Source organism: Rhinopithecus bieti, unplaced genomic scaffold (genome assembly GCF_001698545.2).
Source record: "Rhinopithecus bieti isolate Rb0 unplaced genomic scaffold, ASM169854v2 scaffold_22745, whole genome shotgun sequence".
Classification (NCBI taxonomy): Eukaryota; Metazoa; Chordata; class Mammalia; order Primates; family Cercopithecidae; genus Rhinopithecus; species Rhinopithecus bieti.
Window position 1 is genome coordinate 459872 of NW_016810815.1, and position 19524 is coordinate 479395.

General features: G+C 45.8%; 1 protein-coding gene across 1 annotated transcript in view; it reads right to left on the reverse strand.

Moving 5' to 3' along the window:
- STXBP1 (syntaxin binding protein 1) overlaps positions 1 to 19524 on the reverse strand; it is a 91278-nt gene that overhangs the window by 25981 nt on the left and 45773 nt on the right. Inside the window, exons 2-10 of the mRNA XM_017892819.1 lie at positions 18991 to 19040; positions 16592 to 16673; positions 11290 to 11366; positions 9713 to 9791; positions 8608 to 8711; positions 6458 to 6606; positions 4477 to 4561; positions 3567 to 3697; positions 1680 to 1787 (exon numbers count right to left, since the gene is read on the reverse strand). Coding sequence (XP_017748308.1) covers positions 1680 to 1787; positions 3567 to 3697; positions 4477 to 4561; positions 6458 to 6606; positions 8608 to 8711; positions 9713 to 9791; positions 11290 to 11366; positions 16592 to 16673; positions 18991 to 19040 — 865 coding nt within the window. The remainder of the gene's footprint in view (positions 1 to 1679; positions 1788 to 3566; positions 3698 to 4476; positions 4562 to 6457; positions 6607 to 8607; positions 8712 to 9712; positions 9792 to 11289; positions 11367 to 16591; positions 16674 to 18990; positions 19041 to 19524) is intronic.

A 19524-nucleotide genomic window follows, 5' to 3' on the forward strand; every position in this document is an offset into this window, starting at 1 on the left:
TTTTTGAGACGGAGTCTAGCTCTGTCGCCCAGGCAGGAGTGCAGTGGCGCGATCTCCACTCACTGCAAGCTCTACCTCCCGGGTTCACGCCATTCTTCTGCCTCAGCCTCCCGTGTAACTGGGACTACAGGCACCCGCCACCTCGCCCGGCTAATTTTTGTATTTTTAGTAGACACAGGGTTTCACCATGTTAGCCAGGGTGTTCTCGATCTCCTGACCTCGTGATCCACCCGTCTCGGCCTCCCAAAGTGCTGGGATTACAAGCATGACCCACCGCGCCCGGCCATGTGGCACACTTCTGTAATCCCAGCTACTTGGAAGGCTAAGGCATGAGAATTGCTTGAACCCAGAAGGCAGAGGTGGCAGTGAGCTGAGACTGTGCCACTCCCCCCCAGCCGGGGGGAAAAGGCAAGGCTCGGTTTAAAAAAAAAAAAAAAAAAAAAGAAAGAAAGAAAAGAAGTTATTTTCTAAGAGAAAAGAGAGACATGTAGCTTTTCTAATTAATATTTGAAACCAGTGATCTCCAGAGTGGGGTGTACCAGATTATTCAAGGAGAAAAGAGAAGAAAATATTAGAATATCTGTGTTTATTTTACCTCATTTTGTCAAATTTATGTTGGAATATGGTGAAACATAATTCATGTTTGAAAAATATACAAACATATATATGTTGTAAATACACACATTAGTACAATAAAGCATATTTTAAATTCATAAATACATTTAATTTACTGAAATGTGGATTAATATCTTTTTTATTTTTTGAGTCGGAGTTTTGCTCTGTCGTCCAGGCTGGGATGCAATGGCGGAATCTTGGCTCATTGCAACCTCCGCGTCCCAGGTTCAAGTGATTCTCCTGCCTCAGCCTCCCAAGTAGCTGGGACTATAGGCACACGCCACCACGCTCAGCTAATTTTTGTATTTTTAGTAGAGATAGGGTTTCACCATGTTAGCCAGGCTGGTCTCGAATTCCTGACCTCAGGTGATCCACCTGCCTCGGCCTCCCAAAGTGCTGGGATTACAGGTGTGAGCCACCATGCCGGGCCATGGGTTAATATCTTTTTAAGCTGAGCGATCAAAAAAGTTTAGAGACCTCTTCTCTAAACAACAGAACTATCCAAGGCTGTATTATTTTCTCACTCTTCCTTGGAAATTTCCTGAATATATCACTAACTCAGGGTAGCAGAATGTGTCTTTCTGAAAAAGCAGAATCATTATCTACAGTTTAAAGTTCTTACAACAATGTTTAAATATTAGAAAGATTCTGAAACATTTTCAGAGCTGAATACAGTTTAGTAAGGAGACATCAGCTATTGCTCAGGAACTGTAGGTAAAACAGGGAAGGTTGAATATAGCAGCTATAAAAAAGAAAATCCAATTGTATACTGTGGTGTTTGGGTCTAATGTTTGTAATGCATTTTTCTGAGAGAGCTACATATGTTTTCCAAGAATCCTAAAAGCAGCCCTAATACAAAATTGATTTTCTAACTTCACGAAGTCAGAGTAGCTCAAGCTCAGAGAACAGAAGGGATTTATCATTATGGGTTAGCATGTTGATGACTCTGCCAAGGAAACGAATTCACACAAGGATGAGCCCCCACGAGGTGCCCAGAGTGAGCACATCATCAACAGCAGCTGGGGAGAGGCGCCTCGCTGGAGAAGGGGGTAGGGGGCTCTTACTGGGACACCTCTGCGATGTGCTTGTGGCGCAGTGCTATCCACAGGTCGTCGTCCTCGTCCAGGAGCACCTCCTTCACCCGTGCCTCCCCGATGCCGCTTGTCTCGTACCTAGAATGGAGACGGGACTCAGCTGGAGCGCACTGTCTCCACAACAGTCATCGAACCCTCTTCAGCTTACAGCAGCAGCAGCTCACCACCCTCAGCTGTCAGATGTTCACAAGTGCCGTCACAGCAAGTCCCGAACATTGGACATGTCAATCAGGCCTGCTGTGGCAGCACTGACCCGGGCTGCAATTCCTTGGGTAGGAGAGACTCAAAGCTCTATTCAAAGTCAACCAACTTGAAATTCTGTCTTAAAATCTTCTGGGTCAGCTGATACAAGCTCCACCTGAGCTGCCTGTCCAGGGCATGAAGTCAGGTCATACATGAGTTTAGTTATTTATAGGGGAAAGGTAAAGATCATATCTGTCCCTCTGGAAAGGCACTGGGATGTCATCCTTAATGTGTGGTGCCTAAATAGCTTCCAGCAGCTGCCTGCAATGGGCCCTCGGCACCCATCACATGGGAAATCGCGAACAGCTGGAGGAAGCACAAATTATAGCTACCAACAGGGAGAACCGAGATTCACTCATATTTTTGGAATCTTCATTTTGAAACCACTGTCTTTATGATGGGTGCTATTAAACGCCATGAGAACAATATCTGTTCTCATACAGTCTGTTTCTCATGCAGTGTGGTTCCATAAAAGGAAAAACTGGTTTTAGAAACTAAATTTCTGATGATTGTTACCAAGAAAAATGTTTTTTATAAATGAAGAAAACAGCTTCTCTGTAAGGAAAGTTCAGTACGAAACTTCTGTTGATATATTTCATCATCATCATATTTCAGGATCTATAAACAAGAAGTTTCAACTCTGCCTCCAGAGAGGCAGAACCAATAAAACAGAAAATAAAAATTTCAACTCTGAATGAGATACACACATAAACACAAAATCAACATATTAACATATCCAAGTAGGCTATGACCTGAGGTGATGTGAGCTGGGAAACAAAGACCTAAAGTGCTTGTCCTCCCCCAAAAGAGGACAGGTCATGAGTTCCTGCCTAGAAATGCCACCTGGATCTGTGGAACTTACAGAAGAACTTACAGGCTAATTTGCAAGGTTGAATCAATGAACCATTTTTCCTAGGGTTAAAAACACTCTTTTGCTGGGCACGGTGGCTCACACCTGTAATCCCAGCACTTTGGGAGGCTGAGGCATGCAGTCAGGAGTTTGAGACCAGGCTGGCCAACATGGTGAAACCCCATCTCTACTAAAGATACAAAAAATTAGCCGGACGTGGTGGCGCACACCTGTAATCCCAGCTACTTGGGAGGCTGAGGCAGGAGAATTGCTTGAACCTGGGAGGCAGAGGTTGCAGTGAGCAGAGATTGCGCCACTGCACTCCAGCCTGGGTGATAGGGCAAGACTTCATCTTAAAAAAAAACAAAACAAAAAACGCTCTTTTTCTGCCAGGCGTGGTAGCTCATGCCTGTAATCTCAGCACTTTGGGAGGCTGAGGCAGGCTGATCACGAGGTCAGGAGTTCGAGACCAGCCTGACCAGCACAGTGAAATCCCATCCCTACTAAAAAAAATACAAAAAATTAGCTAGGCATGGTGGCACACACCTGTAACCCCAGCTACTTGGGAGGCTGAGGCAGGAGAATTGCTTGAACCCAGGAGGCAGAGGTTGCAGTGAGCCGAGATCACACCACTGCACTCCCGCCTGGGCAACAGAGCGAGACTCCGTCTCAAAACAAACAAAAAAACCCGTTCTTTTTCTAGATGTATTTTTGGTTCATGTGCAGAGCCGCATGCACTCTGGGGTTTGTAACACCATACTTACTTGTATACATCATTTTCGATAGGCAGCAGATCATAACTCATAGCCTGAAAAGTCAATTCGTGGAGCACAGGGGAGCTGGGGTCAAAGCCTCGATCCAGGATCAAAAGCTGGGAGCGTGCCTTGTCTGGGCCCTGGGGGAAAACAGGGAGATGCTTCACAAGCCACTCAGCCAACTCCGGCTTCTCCACCTAGCAAACCCCTCTTGCAAAGGAGGGCAGCAGGAAGCGAACTCTGAGGTGCAAAGCTATTAACGCAGCACAGAAGTCTACCACTGGACAAGATCACCAAAAATACCCTAAAAGACTCCAGTGTTTCCATTTCATAGCAAGCGCATTTAGAGGCAGATATGAAATGCTAGGAGCTGAAGTGAGTTTCTGTAGGAGCGTGCTGCCCAAGTTCAACTACAAATGGGGCAACCACCCTCCAGTCTGCCTGGGACTGAGCGGGTTCCCAGGACCTGGGACCTTCAGTTTTAAAATCAAGGTGGTGAGGAAACAGCTCTGTATCTTGATTGTAAGATGGTTACATGAACCTATCCATGTGTAAAACTGCACAGGACTGTACACAGAGCATGTGTAAAAACCAGTGAATGCTGAATGAGCTCTGAAGAGCGTGTCAGTGTCGATTTTCTGGTTTGCTGTTGTGCTTCTGTGGGTTTTCCAGGACGTTGGCTATTCAGTGCTGCAACCAGGAAAGCCCTGGCAAACAGAACAAGTTGGTCACCCTGGCCACGCTGAACACACGGAGATCGCCCTGCCCCAGGGGCTTCGGGCATTTCGCTGGAGGCCAGTCCCCAGGAAAAGCAGCACTGACATACACTCTGTGGCAACAGAACCAAGCTGTCTCTGGGACTGTCACATAAACACTGCGGTCCTTGGTAAGAAAACAATGTGGTCCAAGCCAGACTTACCTCCCCCATTGTTGGGTCATCAGCTTTATAGGCATCAAGCTTGTCCTGGATTAGCTGAGCCAGCAGGGCATTGTCCTTGTATTCCCTGACAAAGGAGGAGTGACAGAGCATGAACCACCCAGCATCATGATGGTGCTAGCTGCCCCCGGGAAAGGAAGCCAAGCAGTGCAGGGGGTTAGGGGAGATGTGAGCATCGTCTGTACTGGTATTTTTACAATGAGAGTATAATTAGAGAGGAAAAGCAAAATAAAACACTTAGCTCAGTGCCTGGACCATAAATAAGTGATTTTCTTATTGCTTTTTTCCCAGAATGATCTAAGTGGAAACGTACATCTTTCCAAGCAGCTTCAGATAAACCACCACACTTCCACTGGGGGCCCTGACCAGTCAGTCAACCTTTTGCCACGATCAGGCCCCCAGCCTGACTCCCATGATTCTCACTTCCCTCAGTTCACATTCTCTTGGGTCTTGTATTGTTTTGTTTGTTGGAGAGTGACATTTCAGCTGGCATGGCCAGAACAATGTGAGAACCTTTGAACCTTTCCCCATGGTTGGGTCTGACGGCACTCCCTGGCCCCCACCTGACCTGATGCTGGGGCGGTGGCTGCCTGCCTCCTGGCCAGCGTCAGCACTGCAGCAGCCCCGCTACCTGCCTGAACTCCTGCTGGTCAGTCAGGAGACGCCACCTAGGTCCCATTTCTTAACTGCCAGCCGGCTTTGTCATGAGTACCAACAGTGGAGGGAAGCCAGGCACTGGGACAGCAACCAGGAGGTGTTTTTCTATGGCCACAACTTCCAGCAGACGATGAGGTCACAGGATGGGTGAACCCATGATCTGTGGCAACACCAAGCTCTTGGTTAACTCAGCACAATGCCTTGGTAGCCTAAGCCCTTCCTGCCCTACTCCCAACCTGCTGGCAGTTATGAGTCTACCTCTGCACCCTCTCAGATTCTGTCCTTACCTGTCCACCCCATTCCCATCACTCCAAGACCAGGCCCTTTGTTCCTTCTGCAGTGGCCTCCTGTTTAGCCACCCCTTCTGGTTTTTCCTTGCCCTGACTCCTGCTCATATTCCAGACTTCACTTTCCCAGAGTGCTGTGGTCACCCCCCTGTCCAAATCCCCCATAGGTTTCCAGTGATAACCACTGAAGGCCATAATCCCAAACCTGACATCTGAGACCTCCAGAATTGGCTTCATCCCATGCCACTGCCCTACACATACACTGTGCTAGGCTACCCGTCTTCCCCAAATGTGCCCCACATTTTCCCAACTCCAAGTTTTTGTTTATACCAAATGCAAGAGCCAACTGTACACACAAAATGCTGGCCCCTCTCTCCTCATGAGCCTATTGTCACCTGTGGTCTGCAGACAGGCTTCACCCTTGGCTCAAAGGGCCCTCTCTCTACTGTGGTTGCCCCCAGCACTTGGCCTGTCCTGTCTCGCAGGGCCGAGCCTGCAGGGGTGCATCTCTCATGCACACACACACTGGAAGGCAATCCCACCCATCCTCCCTGATCATGGGCCGGGTCTTCAGCTTCAGGTGCCCCCAGCACTCAGCACACAGCAAGCAAGTGAGGAATGCGTGGCTTTATAAAATCTGAGGAACATGTCCTTCGGAGAATTACTCTTTGTGTTTTGTCTTACTCTGAAACATCTTTAGTAAAGATAGTATTTGTCTTTAAAGATCAGAAAGACATGAAAAATGGTAGGCAGCCTGAGTTGCAATTACACAGAGGTTCACATTTTCGTTATTCAATAGTTGATTTGTGCTTTTTTCTGCATGTATTATTATATTTTGCTATAACATTTAGAAGATAACAAAACCATTGGAAGAATAATTTTAAGTGAGAGATGCTCAAATCCTGATCTTCTTGAGACAACTGTCAGAGGAACCTTAAGGCCAGAGGAGGAGTCCAGGCCAGCTCCTCGCTTGGGGGACACACAGGATGCCACTCTGGCAGAAAGGTGCACTGCCTTACCCCCGATACCGCACAGCCGGGTACTCCTTCAGGGTGGCACACAGGGTCGCGATCTGCTCTGCCAGGCGCTCCAGTATAGGATTCTTCATCTGAGCCTTGTGGGGACTGTAGAAGCTTTGGAAAGAGTCAGCAGAGTCCAAGGAATAGACCTGGGGAGCAGAAAAAGTATTAATACATATTGCGAACTATCGGAGTATTCTCCGACCCTGGCAGTGAGTCTATAGAATATGTTCCTGTTTCTTCCACAAATATGTGCTGGGTGCCTACCACGTGCCCATGTGCTAAACACTTGGGAACTATTAGTGACCAAAACATCCCTGTCCTCAAGGAGTTTGCAATCTAGTAAGAGAAAGCAGGCAATAAACATAATGAAAAGCGAATTGCGTGGTCCTGAGAAACTGGCAAGTATATGAGAAAATATCAGAGCAGGGGAGGATGTCTAGGAGGGCTGGACAGGGAGGACACCAGGACTCGCTGAGAAGGTGACGTCTGAGCAAGGGCTTGAAGGTGGGATGTTTATCACCAACAGGGGACTTCCACATGCAGGGAACAGGTAGTGCCAAGGACCTCGGGCAGGTGTGTGTCTCAGGTGCCTGGAGAACAGTGACAAGGCCAGGAGGACAGCAGAAGGGGTTAGTGTGAGACTACACTGGAAATTGTAAGCTTAGTTTCAATAAATAAGAGACAAGCCAGATACTGTGTGTGACTGCGGGCAAATAAAGGAGCTATTTATGGATTTAATAATACCTTATTTTCAGTAGTATGTTCTAAGTATTTGTCTTTTCTTTCTTTCTTTTTTTTTTTTTCTGAGATGGAGTCTCGCTCTGTTGCCCAGGCTAGAGTGCAGTGGCATGGTCTCAGCTCACTGCAAGCTCTGCTTCCCAGGTTCACACCATTCTCCTGCCTCAGCCTCCCAAGTAGCTGGGACTACAGGCATCCGCCACCACGCCCGGCTAATTTTTTTGTATTTTTAGTAGAGATGGAGTTTCACCGTGTTAGACAGGATGGTCTCGATCTCCTGACCTCATGATCCACCCATCTCGGCCTCCCAAAGTGCTGGGATTATAGGCGTGAGCCACCATGCCCGGCCATATTTGTCTTTTCTTTTTCCACTTCTTTTTTTTTGGAGTGTGCTAGAAGTTGAAGATTCTCTCTTAAATGACTGAGTCTTCCAGTGATCAGTATTCTCTTAAATTCTCATTTATATAAACTACCTTAACCTTAAAAAATGGTATATAAAAAGAGTTTATTACTTTCTCAAAATTTCTGAAATATAATATTGTTGAATATGCTAAAGCTGGATTTTGTTCTGTCCACGTAGGGACGGAACATACAGAAGAAAAAAAAATTCCTTTCCCCAAGCAGGTGACAGGCTTTAGGCCAAGTGAGAAGGAAGCCTGTTTTTAAATGTTCACACTACATCTTATGCGTCTCTCTTTCTCTGAGAATAGGTCACTCTCCGGTGTCTCGAAGCTGATCTGTAAAGATCCAATATGCCACAATCATCTTTTAGCTCCATAAAATGCATCAAAGTCCTGTGGTTTTTGTTTCCTTGTTTGGTAAGAAAAGACATTTTAACAACTCTTAAAATACCAAGACAAGTTGTGTCTGTTCTCTCACAATCAGCTTCACCTTTATTTGTTTAATAATTTTGTTTGTTTCCAAGGGAGCAATTTATGGGCCTGGCATTTGGCACTTGAAGTGTTAACGGCTAATGACGAAGGCTGCCATCTGCTCTTTCAGCACATGACAAGCTGAGGTTATCTCTACCTAAAAAACAGTCTCCTTCACAGCAGATGGGATGCTTCTGCTCCCCTCCCTCGCTCTCCTTCCAAGCTCGTTTTTGATTGGCTATTCTATGGTTATTCAAGGAGTCAGCCGACAAGAGTGAGCACTGAGAGCAAGGATGAAATGCACACAAAGAAAGGCACAAGGCTGATGCAAAGTCAGAAACAACTGGAGAGTAAGATGAGGGCAGGGGGCAGGCCCTATGGAATACTATTTCCATTCAGTAAACATTCACTTATAACCTGTTATTTGGCAATTCACAGCATGGTACCTTCCCTCCCCCACTCTTTAGTAGGTCCCACCCCACCCTCTCAGAATAGGAGAGGATGCAGATTTCCTTCGCACCCCCTACTCAGGCTCACCTGGGATTCATATGGGAGAAATGCAATATTGATTTCCGTCAGAGTTTTGATGACTTTGGCTGCTCGAGATTTTACCAGTTCATTAAACAGGGCATCTGGACAAGCTGCAAGCATGACAAAAGACAGTTGGCTTTCCTGTCCATTTGATGGTTCATTTAATAGCTGCACACGTACAGTGGGCTCTTCATTTTATCAGGATTTTTTTTTTTTTTTTTTTTTTTTGAGATGGAGTCTCACTCTGTCACCCAGGCTGGAGTGCAATGGCGTGATCTTGCTCACTGCAACCTCTACCTCCCGGGTTCAAGCAATTCTCCCGCCTCAGCCTCCTGAGTAGTTGGGATTATAGGCACCTGCCGTCATGTCCAGCTAATTTTTGTATTTTTGTAGAGACAGGGTTTCACCATGTTGGCCAGGCTGATCTTGAACTCCTGACCTCAGGTGATCCACCCACCTCAGCCTCCCAAAGTGCTGGGATTACAGGTGTGAGCCACCACACCTGGCCAAAATCATTCTTCTTCTATATCCTTTCCATTTTCTCAGCGGTGAGTGCAGTGGGAGTTTATCCCTAGAGAGAAGATCTCTGGGTGAATTCTTACTGTTTTATACTCTGTAGCTATCCAGGTCAATTCATCTCCCTCTGCTTCTCCGCCAGAATCTGAGCATAAAATCCCCACAACATAAGAAAACTAATTCCATGGTAATGACGCAGCTTCTATTTAATTCAAAGACTACTGAATTGGAATATCTTTGTAGTTGAAAAATTGATGGAAACATACTACAGCATACAGTGCTGACTGAAGTCTACATAATGAAATGCCAAGCCTCAGGAAGGTCATTCTCAGCACCAAGCCTGTCAGTCCTGAGAAGAAGTGCTTGTGTGCTATTTTTCAGCAGGAAGGACTGCATGATCTAGTGGGTTTGTATTTGGTGCACTTATTTTTGTCTCTTATGCAATTTATCTTCTGAAGAGAAACTAGCAGATTGGGACAAGCATGGTAACAACCCATTTCTTCCCTCTTGACCTGCCTTAGTTTTGGCTCAGCCCAGCTGTGCAGAAATGCTAACCTGCCTGATGGGACTGGGGACAGCTCTCGGTTGTACTCACAGTCAGTGAAGAAGACGTGTGCGGCCCGGTATTTAGCAGTCGGCGGGTCCTTAAAGTCACTGATGAGAGAGTGGACGGACTGTGAACAGGGGGAAAAAAGAGGGACCTGAATCCAATTCTAGAGCCAAATGGGACCTGTATCTGAACTGAGTTAAATCCAATGGCTTCAAGACACTTGCACAAAATCAGGGGATTTTTGATGCATAATTCTAACACTCATGTTTGGCTACAACCAAGTCCTGAGGACTTAAAATTAGTATTATTTCAGAGTTTAGATGAACAAAGGCCTTCTTAGCTCATTCTGGAATGACAGTATCAGTTCTCTGGAGCCATGTAATTAGTTGTTAGGAAGACACCCACAAAAAAAGGAAATTGGGCAGAAACCTTCCAGGAGATTCACATTGATGACCTTTTGGCAATTTACTTGTATCTGTAGAAACTCATATGTAGGCCAGTTTTCAAAGTGGAAAGAAAGTGTGAAAATTGGAGGAAATTTATATAGCCTAAGACACCTAAGGCTGGTGTGGTGGCTCACGCCTGTAATCCCAACACTTTGGGAGGCCAAGGCAGGTGGATTGCTTGAGCTCAGGAGTTTGCCACTAGCCTAGGCAACATAGCAAGACCCCCATCTCTACCAAAAATTAGCTGGGCATGGTGGCGTGTGCCTGCAGTCCCAGCTATTTGGGAGGCTGAGGTGGGAAGATCACTTAAGCCCCAGAGGTCGGGGCTGTAGTGAGCTGTGACCACACCACTGCACTCCAGCCTGGGTGATGGATGAGACCTGGCTCAAAAAAAAAGGCTGAGCGTAGTGGCTCACGCTTGTAATCCCAGCACTTTGGGAGACTGAGACAGGTGGATCACTTGAGGTCAGGAGTTTGAGACCAGCCTGGCCAACATGGTGAAACCCCGTCTCTAATAAAAATACAAAAATTAGCTGGGTGTGGCAGGGGGGTGCCTGTAATCCCAGCTACTCGGCAGGGTGAGGCAGGAGAATCTTGAACCCGGGAGGTGGAGGTTGCAGTGAGCTGAGATTGTGCCACTACACTCCAGCCTGGGCAACAGAGTTAGACTCCGTCTCAAAAAAACAAAACAAAAATGACAAAACAAAACAAAACCTGCCTAAGACAACTATTACCCAAAAGCAAGGAGTTGGACCTTGTTTGGAAGGTGATTTGAAGTAACCTCCAAAATTATAAGACAGGTAAATCTGAACAGTAACTGGATATTGATAAAATAAAATGAAAGCATAAAATACCAAAGTCTGGAGGTGGACTGCTAATGAGACAGAGTGGGTCCTACCTGAAGAGGGAGTGCAAGGGGGAAAACTAGAACGATGCAGGGCCATGGAACACAGGCTCTGGTTTTCTGCACAGCTGCTGTGTTTAAGAACGTTTAATACATCACTTCTCACTGCATAAACACCACCCTTCGCCCCACCCCATTGTGGATTGCATGCTTAAACAGAGCAGTGTGTTAAATGCGTGCTTAACCTAGAAATGTCAGACGGTCTGTGACACATAAATCCCAAGCCAGTTCATCTAACCTTAGCCAGAGTCCTCCTCTGGTGGAAGGTTTACCTTCTCGGATGGAGTGATGAGATACACAGCCTCCAGGCTAGGGAGTGGCTCTCTGCGCTTGTTGATATCTTCCACAACTAGACAACAAAACAACCCACAGTGAATAAGAAAACATGATGGATGACCATAAAACCAGAAGCAATATAGACAGGCTACCTTCAGACTGTTGCCGATAAATATCTACAGTAGGGGGGAAACAATCATTCACCCATTCCTTAAGGTTACCACGTTCCTTGGGAGTGAATTCCATGGTCTCAACATGCCCAAGATGTTAGAATCTGAAATCCAGGCTGGGTATGGTGGCTCATGCCTGTAATCCCAGCACTCTGGAAGGCTGAGGGGGGCACATCACTTGAGGTCTGGAGTTCAAGACCAGCCTGGCCAACATGGTGAAACCTCATCTCTACTAAAAAACTACAAAAATTAGCCAGGCATGTTGGAATGTGCCTATAATTCTAGTCACTCAGGAGGCTGAGGTGGGAGAATTGCTTGAACATAGGAGGTGGAGGTTGCAGTGAGCCAAGATCGTACCACTGCACTCCAGCCTGAGTGACAGAGACTCCATCTCAAAAACAAAAATAACAACAAAGGAAAATCTGAAATCTTATCACACTAGATATTTCTCACTTCCCATTTCAGTTTAAGTAAATTCATTGATCTGTTCTGAGAGAAAATGGAAAATGCTATCTAATTCTGTCAAGAATGGGTCCTCTGCCTCTTCTTCCGCTTTGTCTCATCTGCCCTAGATAATCCCAATTCCTTTAGAATTTCCATGTTGGGTTTATTTATCAACAGCTGGATAGTTTCATTGCTCTCCTCTGCATATCAAATGAAGGCATTCCAACCACATCCTCTATACAATATTGCTTCCTTCAATAGCGCAAAGATTAAACATTCTATTTGGTTAAAACAAACCATGGGCTTTGGTTTGCTTGTTTCCTCTACAGTTATGTCAGTGACTTCACCTGGAAAGAACAGCGTTTGGAAGAATCTTACCAATCACCTGGTAATGCTTAAAATGTGTTATCTACTGTCTTCTGGCATGGAGGGAGCAAGGCAATTATACAGGTGCCATTCTTCCTGTGCAGATGATTTAAGTAGATAAAAGCATCACTTTAAAAGACTGTAACATTGATAAAGACTCGGAACATTTATAAAGATTTTCACCCCAAATAATGTTCAAATTAATACCAAAATCCCCAAACATCTACTTTACCAGTGGTTATAGATTTTTTAATTTACTAGGCCACTAATACTTGCCCCCAAAATATTTCAGAGCTTCAACATAGGGTTGCTAACTTTTAAATTTTGCTAAGTAAGAACACTTTTTTCTTTTTTTCTTTTTGAGATAGTCTTGCTCTGTCGTCCACGCTGGAGTGCAGGGGCACGATCTCAGCTCACTGCAACCTCCACCTCCCAGGTTCAAGCGATTCTCCTGCCTCAGCTTCCTGAGTAGCTGGGACTACAGGCACATGCCACCACGCTTGGCTAATTTTTGTATTTTTAGTAGAGATGGGGTTTCACTATGTTGGACAGGCTGGTCTCAAATTCCTGACCTTGTGAGCCGCCTGCCTCCACCTCCCAAAGTGCAGTGGCCAGATCTCAGCTCACTGCAAGCTCCGCCTCCTGGGTTCACACCATTCTCTTGCCTCAGCCTCCCGAGTAGCTGGGACTACGGGCGCCCACCACCTCGCCCAGCTAGTTTTTTGTATTTTTTAGTAGAGACGGGGTTTCACCGTGTTAGCCAGGATGGTCTCGATCTCCTGACCTCGTGATCCGCCTGTCTTGGCCTCCCAAAGTGCTGAGATTACAGGCTTGAACCACCGTGCCCGGCCGCAGGACATTTTTTAAAAACCACTTTTAGGGGTAGGAGAGAGTCTGTGTATAGTGGAGCGCTCTGAATCCCCGTCTCCCACAGGAAGTCAATTAATGATTCAAGAGATAATAGAACAAGCATTTATGTAGAAAAATCAAAAAGATGACCAGAATGAAGAGCGAGGCGGCTGTCTCTGGGGTAATGGACCCCGAGGATGGGAGATGGGAGGACAGGGGGTTACTGCTCTTTTCTTAGATCCTTGTTAGCTCCATTTGGTGTTTTCCCCTTTACTTTTGTGGGTTGTTTTGTTTGTTTTTGCTTTGATAGACGAAAAAAATAGTTTCAAAAATTCAATGAAGAAAATAACATCGTAAGCTCAAAATAGGGGCAAGCCTAGTCTTAAGACTGACTTGGGGCAGGGCACGGTAGCTCACATCTGTAATCCCAGCACTTTGGGAGGCCAAAGTGAGCAGAAAACTTGAGGCCAGGAGTTGAAGACCAGCTTGGCCAACATGGTGAAACCCTATCTCTACTAAAAATACAAAAACTAGCCAGGCATGGTGGTGCACGCCTGTAATAACAGCTACTCAGGAGGCTGAAGCAGGAGACTCATTTGCACCCAGAAGGCGGTGGTTGCAATGAACCGAGATTGTGCCATTGCACTCCAGCCTGGGCAACAGAGTAAGACTCCATCTGNTATATATATATATATATATATATCCAGGTGTGCTGGTGCCTGCTTGTAATCCCAGCTACTCAGGAGGCTGAGGCATGAGAATTGCCTGATTCCAGAGGCGGAGTCTGCAGTGAGCCAAGATTGCACCACTATACTCCATCCTGGGCAACAGAGCGAGATTCTGTCTCAAAAACAAACAAAAAACACACTGACTTAGATCACTAAATGACATAAAAGTCACATCAAAAATTGTGTATGTGTGCCAGGTGCAGTGGCTCACACCTGTAATCCCACCACTTTGGGAGGCCAAAGCAGGTGGATCACCTAAGATCAGAAGTTTGAGACAAGCCTGCCAAAATGGTAAAACCCTGTCTCTACTAAAAATACAAAAATTAGCTGGGCACAGTGGCAGGTGCCTATAATCCCAGCTACTTGGGAGGCTGAGGCAGGATAATCGCTTGAACCCAGGAGGCAGAGGTTGTGGTGAGATAAGACTGCGCCACTGCCCTCCAGCCTGGGAGACAGCAAGACTAGGTCTCAAAAAAACAAAACAAAACAAAACAAAAAACTGTGTATGCCATTTACAGGACTATGCTTCTGCTGATAGATACACCGGATCTGTTTTTTAAAAATGAAGGAATCACATCCATGTGCAACCAAAATGAATACAGACACATGTCTTATACCCTTTAGAAATGTTGACTCAAAATGGATCACAGACCTAAATGTAAAATGCAAAATTATAAAACTCCTAGAGGATTACATAAAAGAAAAGCTAGGCAGCCTTGGATTTTGCAATGACTTTTTAGATATGACACCAAAGTGACAATCCATGAAAAAAAGAATTGATAAGCTGGACTTCATTAAAATTAAAAATTACTGCTCTGTGAAAGATGCCATCAAGAGAATGAAAAGACAAGTCACAAACTGAGGACAAATATTTCCAAAAGACACATCTGATAAAGAACTGTTATCCAAAATATACGAAGATCCTTTAAAATTCAACAATAAGAAAACAAATAACCCAATTAAAAAATGGGCCAAAGACCTTACAGACACTGCACCAAAAAACAATCTACAGATGGCAAATAAGCATGTGAAAAGACGCTCCACATCCTAGGTCATCAAGGAAATGCAAATTAAAACAACGATACCGTACCACTACACAGCTAGTAGAATGCTCAAAATCCAGAACACTGACAACTCCAAATGCTGGTAAGGATGTGGAGCAACAGGAACTCTCATTCACTACTGCTGGGAATGCAAAATGGTCAGCCACTTTGAAAACTGGTTTGGCGGTATCTTACAAATCTAAACACACTCATCATGTGATCCAGCAATCATACTCCTTGTTATTTACCAAAAGTTATAGCACACATTCCAAAGCGTGAACAAAACATAAACATACAAATAACTATAAGGCAAATGTCTAAATAAGCACCACCCCAGTTAAGAAACAAAAACCCAATCAGCACCACATAAGTGCCCTGGCTCCAGCTCACATTCCCCTCTGTCAACGCCATTTCCTCTCTTCCCGGCAAACAGAATCATTATCCTCCTTTGAATGGTGAGCTCTTCTCTTTAGGTTTTACCCCCTACATCTGCATTTTAAAACAACACAGCTGAGCTCTGCGGTCTGAACTCTGTGGAATGAAGGCTCACTCTCAGTGGTCTTGCGTGTCTTGATGTCTTTGCTCACCGTTGTGTTTATCAGATGCATTCATGTTACTGTGAGCGCTCAGGGCTCGCCCATTTTCATCCCTGTAGAGTGTTCTGCTGTGTAATTGCACCGCAACTGACTTAACCATTCTACACTTGATGTATGTTTTGGTTGTTTTCCACTTAGGCACCTATGAGCAACACTGCACACGTATTCCTGCACATGTATCCTAGGCACACATACCTGAGGTTGTCTAGGACATACACCTGACCACAGACTTGCTGGCTCACGGGACATGCATACCTTCAACTTTACTAGACACTGCCAAGTGTTTTTCAAAGGGGCAGACATTCCATCACATAGGAGTTTCCATTTTTCTACCTTCCCACTGTCACTTGGCACTCTCAGAGATTAAATATTCTAATATTTTGAATCTATATTGGCATCTCACACTCTGGTTTGAATTGCATTTCCCTGACCACTAGTGACAGTGGACAATTTTCTTTTTTTTTTTTTTTTTTTTTTTTGAGACGGAGTCTCGCTCTGTCACCCAGGCTAGAGTGCAGAGGCCAGATCTCAGCTCACTGCAAGCTCCGCCTCCCGGGTTCACGCCATTCTCCTGCCTCAGCCTCCCGAGTAGCTGGGACTACAGGCGCCGCCACCTTGCCCGGCTAGTTTTTTGTATTTTAGTAGAGACGGGGTTTCACCGTGTTAGCCAGGGTGGTCTCGATCTCCTGACCTCGTGATCCGCCCATCTCGGCCTCCCAAAGTGCTGGGATTACGGGCTTGAGCCACCGCGCCCGGCCGACAGTGGACAATTTTCATAGATTGATTGGCCATTTGGATTTCGTCTTTTGTTAAGTGCCTGCTCAGAACTTTTTTTCTTTTGGGTGGGCTGCCTTTTCTTTCTTGATTTAACCTTTCTTTTGGCATTCCTTTAACACACATTGAATGAGCATCTAGCCCTGGATTTGGTGCTAGGGATTCAGTAATGAACAAGATAGCCTTGGGCCTCTCAGGAGCTTCTGGTCTTAGCACACAGGTTGCTGGAAGAATCTAAAATCAAAGGAGATAATAACGAATAGGAAAGAGCTAAGCCCGCCACAGAGAGAAGGCTCCAGTACTGCTCAAGCACAGAGAGCATGCTCACTTGTTATGCCCTCGGTCATGATGTCTGTCATCTTGCAGCAGGAGGACAGCATCCTCATGCTTAACTGATCCACCACCAGCACCTGCAAGGAAAGAGAACAGCATATTGGCTGCATGGCATCTGCTGTGGTTCTCGCTCAGCTTACCGCATTAAGACACCAAAAGGAGCTCCAGAAGTGCAGAGTACAGAAGAAGCCATATTTCCTATGGACCAGAAGCCCAAGGGGCTACATGCTCGCTTGTACCTCCCACACCCTAACCTAACCTTCTAGGAGTTAGAGTTTCCTCTCACTGACCTAATTTTATAAACTTAAAAAAAAAAGTTTTTTTTTCCCATAATAAAGTAAATACCCATTTAAAAAAGGAAAAAAAATCAGTCGGGCATGGTGGCTCATGTCTGTAATCCCAACATTTTGGGAGGCCGAGGTGGGTGGATCACTTGAGGTCAGGAGTTCGAGACCAGCCTGGCCAGGATGGTGAAACCCTGTCTCTACAAAAATACAAACATTAGCCAGGTGTGGTGGCTCACACCTGTAATCCCAGCTACTCGAGAGGCTGAGACAGGAGAATCGTTTGAACCCAGGAAGCGGAGGTTGCAGTGAGCCGAGATCACGCCATTGCACTCCAGCCTGGGCAACAGCAAGACTCTGTCTCAAAAATAAATAAACAAATAAAGGAAAATATCATCTACAGCTCCAACATTCAGAGATAATCATATTAGTGAGTACTTTTTCAGGGCATACACTTGTGTTTAAGGGGAGAGTGAACACTACCGCCTGCACATGGGGTCTGGTATGTGGGGACTTAATGAAAGGCATCATCAGAACTGTGCCACTAACACACGTCGGCTGGGACATGGTGTACCTCAGTCTAGGCTGGAAGAACAAGAATGCTCCAGTCCTGGCCCAAAAGCTTCAGACCTGCAACTCTTCAGCTAACCTTTCTTATCTTCATTCAGCCCACAGTGGAGAAGAAGCTGGCAGTTAAAACAAGGCTATTTCTCCTCCCTTTTTGTAATGCTATAAACTGAGAAGGAGGCAATAGGAGGAAGACACATCAGGGCAGATAGTGTGGATGAGAAAGCTTTCTGCTGCAGTACAACGGCCAATTAGTTTTTATTATACAAGGCAGCTTCCTCAAGATTGGTTTAAAATTCACATGTCTACAAGCCCGTCACTGATGGGAAGGGTAAGAGAGAAAGGTATGCTAAAGAGTTCCCATCGGGCCGGGCGCGGTGGCTCACGCCTGTAATCCCAGCACTTTGGGAGGCCGAGACAGGCGGATCACGAGGTCAGGAGATCGAGACCACCCTGGCTAACACGGTGAAACCCCATCTCTACTAAAAATACAAAAATTAGCTGGGCGCACTGGCGGGCGCCTGTAGTCCCAGCTACACGGGAGGCTGAGGCAGGAGAATGGCGTGAACCCGGGAGGCGGAGCTTGCAGTGAGTGGAGATCACGCCACTGCACTCCAGCCTGGGCGACAGAGCGAGACTCCGTCTCAAAAAAAAAAAAAAGAGTTCCCATCGGACGGCCTCCCCTTGTGGGTGGTGAGGACAGATGTGATGGTTAAAACAAAGGCCCCTGGTGAGACTTCAAAATCCTCCCATACTAATCAGCTCTGTTGTTCCTAGGCCCAATGCGCTTGAAACTGCATGGGCTTTTGACTGCAGGAAAACTTAAGGGCTTTCTTGGCTGGTATAAATCCTTCAGCAACATGCAAAAAAATCAAGTAAAACTGCACACTCTTCTGGCCAGTATAATTCTCAACCTCAGACAACCAAGTAGTCCTTAAAATGCTGACTTCATGCATAGGGGGCAGCAGGTGCCACTCCTGTACCACCCACTCCAGGAACCCGGCCCTCTCTCAGTTTGATTGGCTTAAATACTTCTTTCAAGTACACTATAGTTTCCAGCATTGCTCTTAATGTTATATGAATAAACGAGCTTACTATTTTTGTCTTATGTAGTTACAGTTCAATGAGGATAGACCAGATGAGGGCTTTGAGCCCAAACTGTGCATGGACTCCATGGAGATGCTTTATGGCCACAAAGGGGCAAGAAGGCCTCTTCTTCCTCTCCCAGAGCCAGCAGAATTATACCTTCTTCTGCTTTATCTAACGGGTTCCAGGTAATGTTTTGTTTGAACAAAAGAGTCAGGCACTGCTAACTGCCTGACAAGGTGGTCTTTAAGATAAGCTTTATGACACACAGACCTCTTAGCCAAGACCATATGAAATGTGAGGCAGAGCAGATCACCTTTCTCCAATCCAGGAGCATTCTGTACTCTCTGGACAGCAAAAGCTCTCATTCCTGCCTACAACTTTCCTCCAACTCCATCCCCTTCTGATTTTTCTATGTGAACTCACCTTAAGCCCATTAACTGTACTTTCTACTCACCTTCCATTCCCCCTTCTTCTTAACCTTCTTTATCACATCGTGCATAATCTCTAAAAAAAGAGGAAGAGAGGAAGAGAGAGAGGGAATTAATGTAATATCAAAGACTTCTACACACCTTAGGCTTTGTGTTTCTGAATCATGCAATTCACCAACTGGTTTACTGAGCCATAATCAAACCACCATAAAAATAGTTCTCAGCTGGGCACGGTGGCTCACACCTGTAATTGGTGCTAGGGATTCAGTGATGAACAAGACAGTACTTCGGGAGGCTGAGGTGGGCGGATCACCTGAGGTCAGGAGTTCGAGACCAGCCTGGCCAACATGGGGGAAACCCTGTCGCTACTAAAAACACAAAAATTAGCCAGGCGTGGTGGCATATGCCTGTAATCCCAGCTACTCGGGAGGCTGAGGCAGGAGAATGGCTTGAGCCTGGGAGGCAGAGGTTGCAGTGAGCCGAGATCGCACCATGGCACTCCAGCTTGGGTGACAAAGCAAGACTCCGTCTCAAAAATTTAAAAAAAAAAAAAAAAAGGC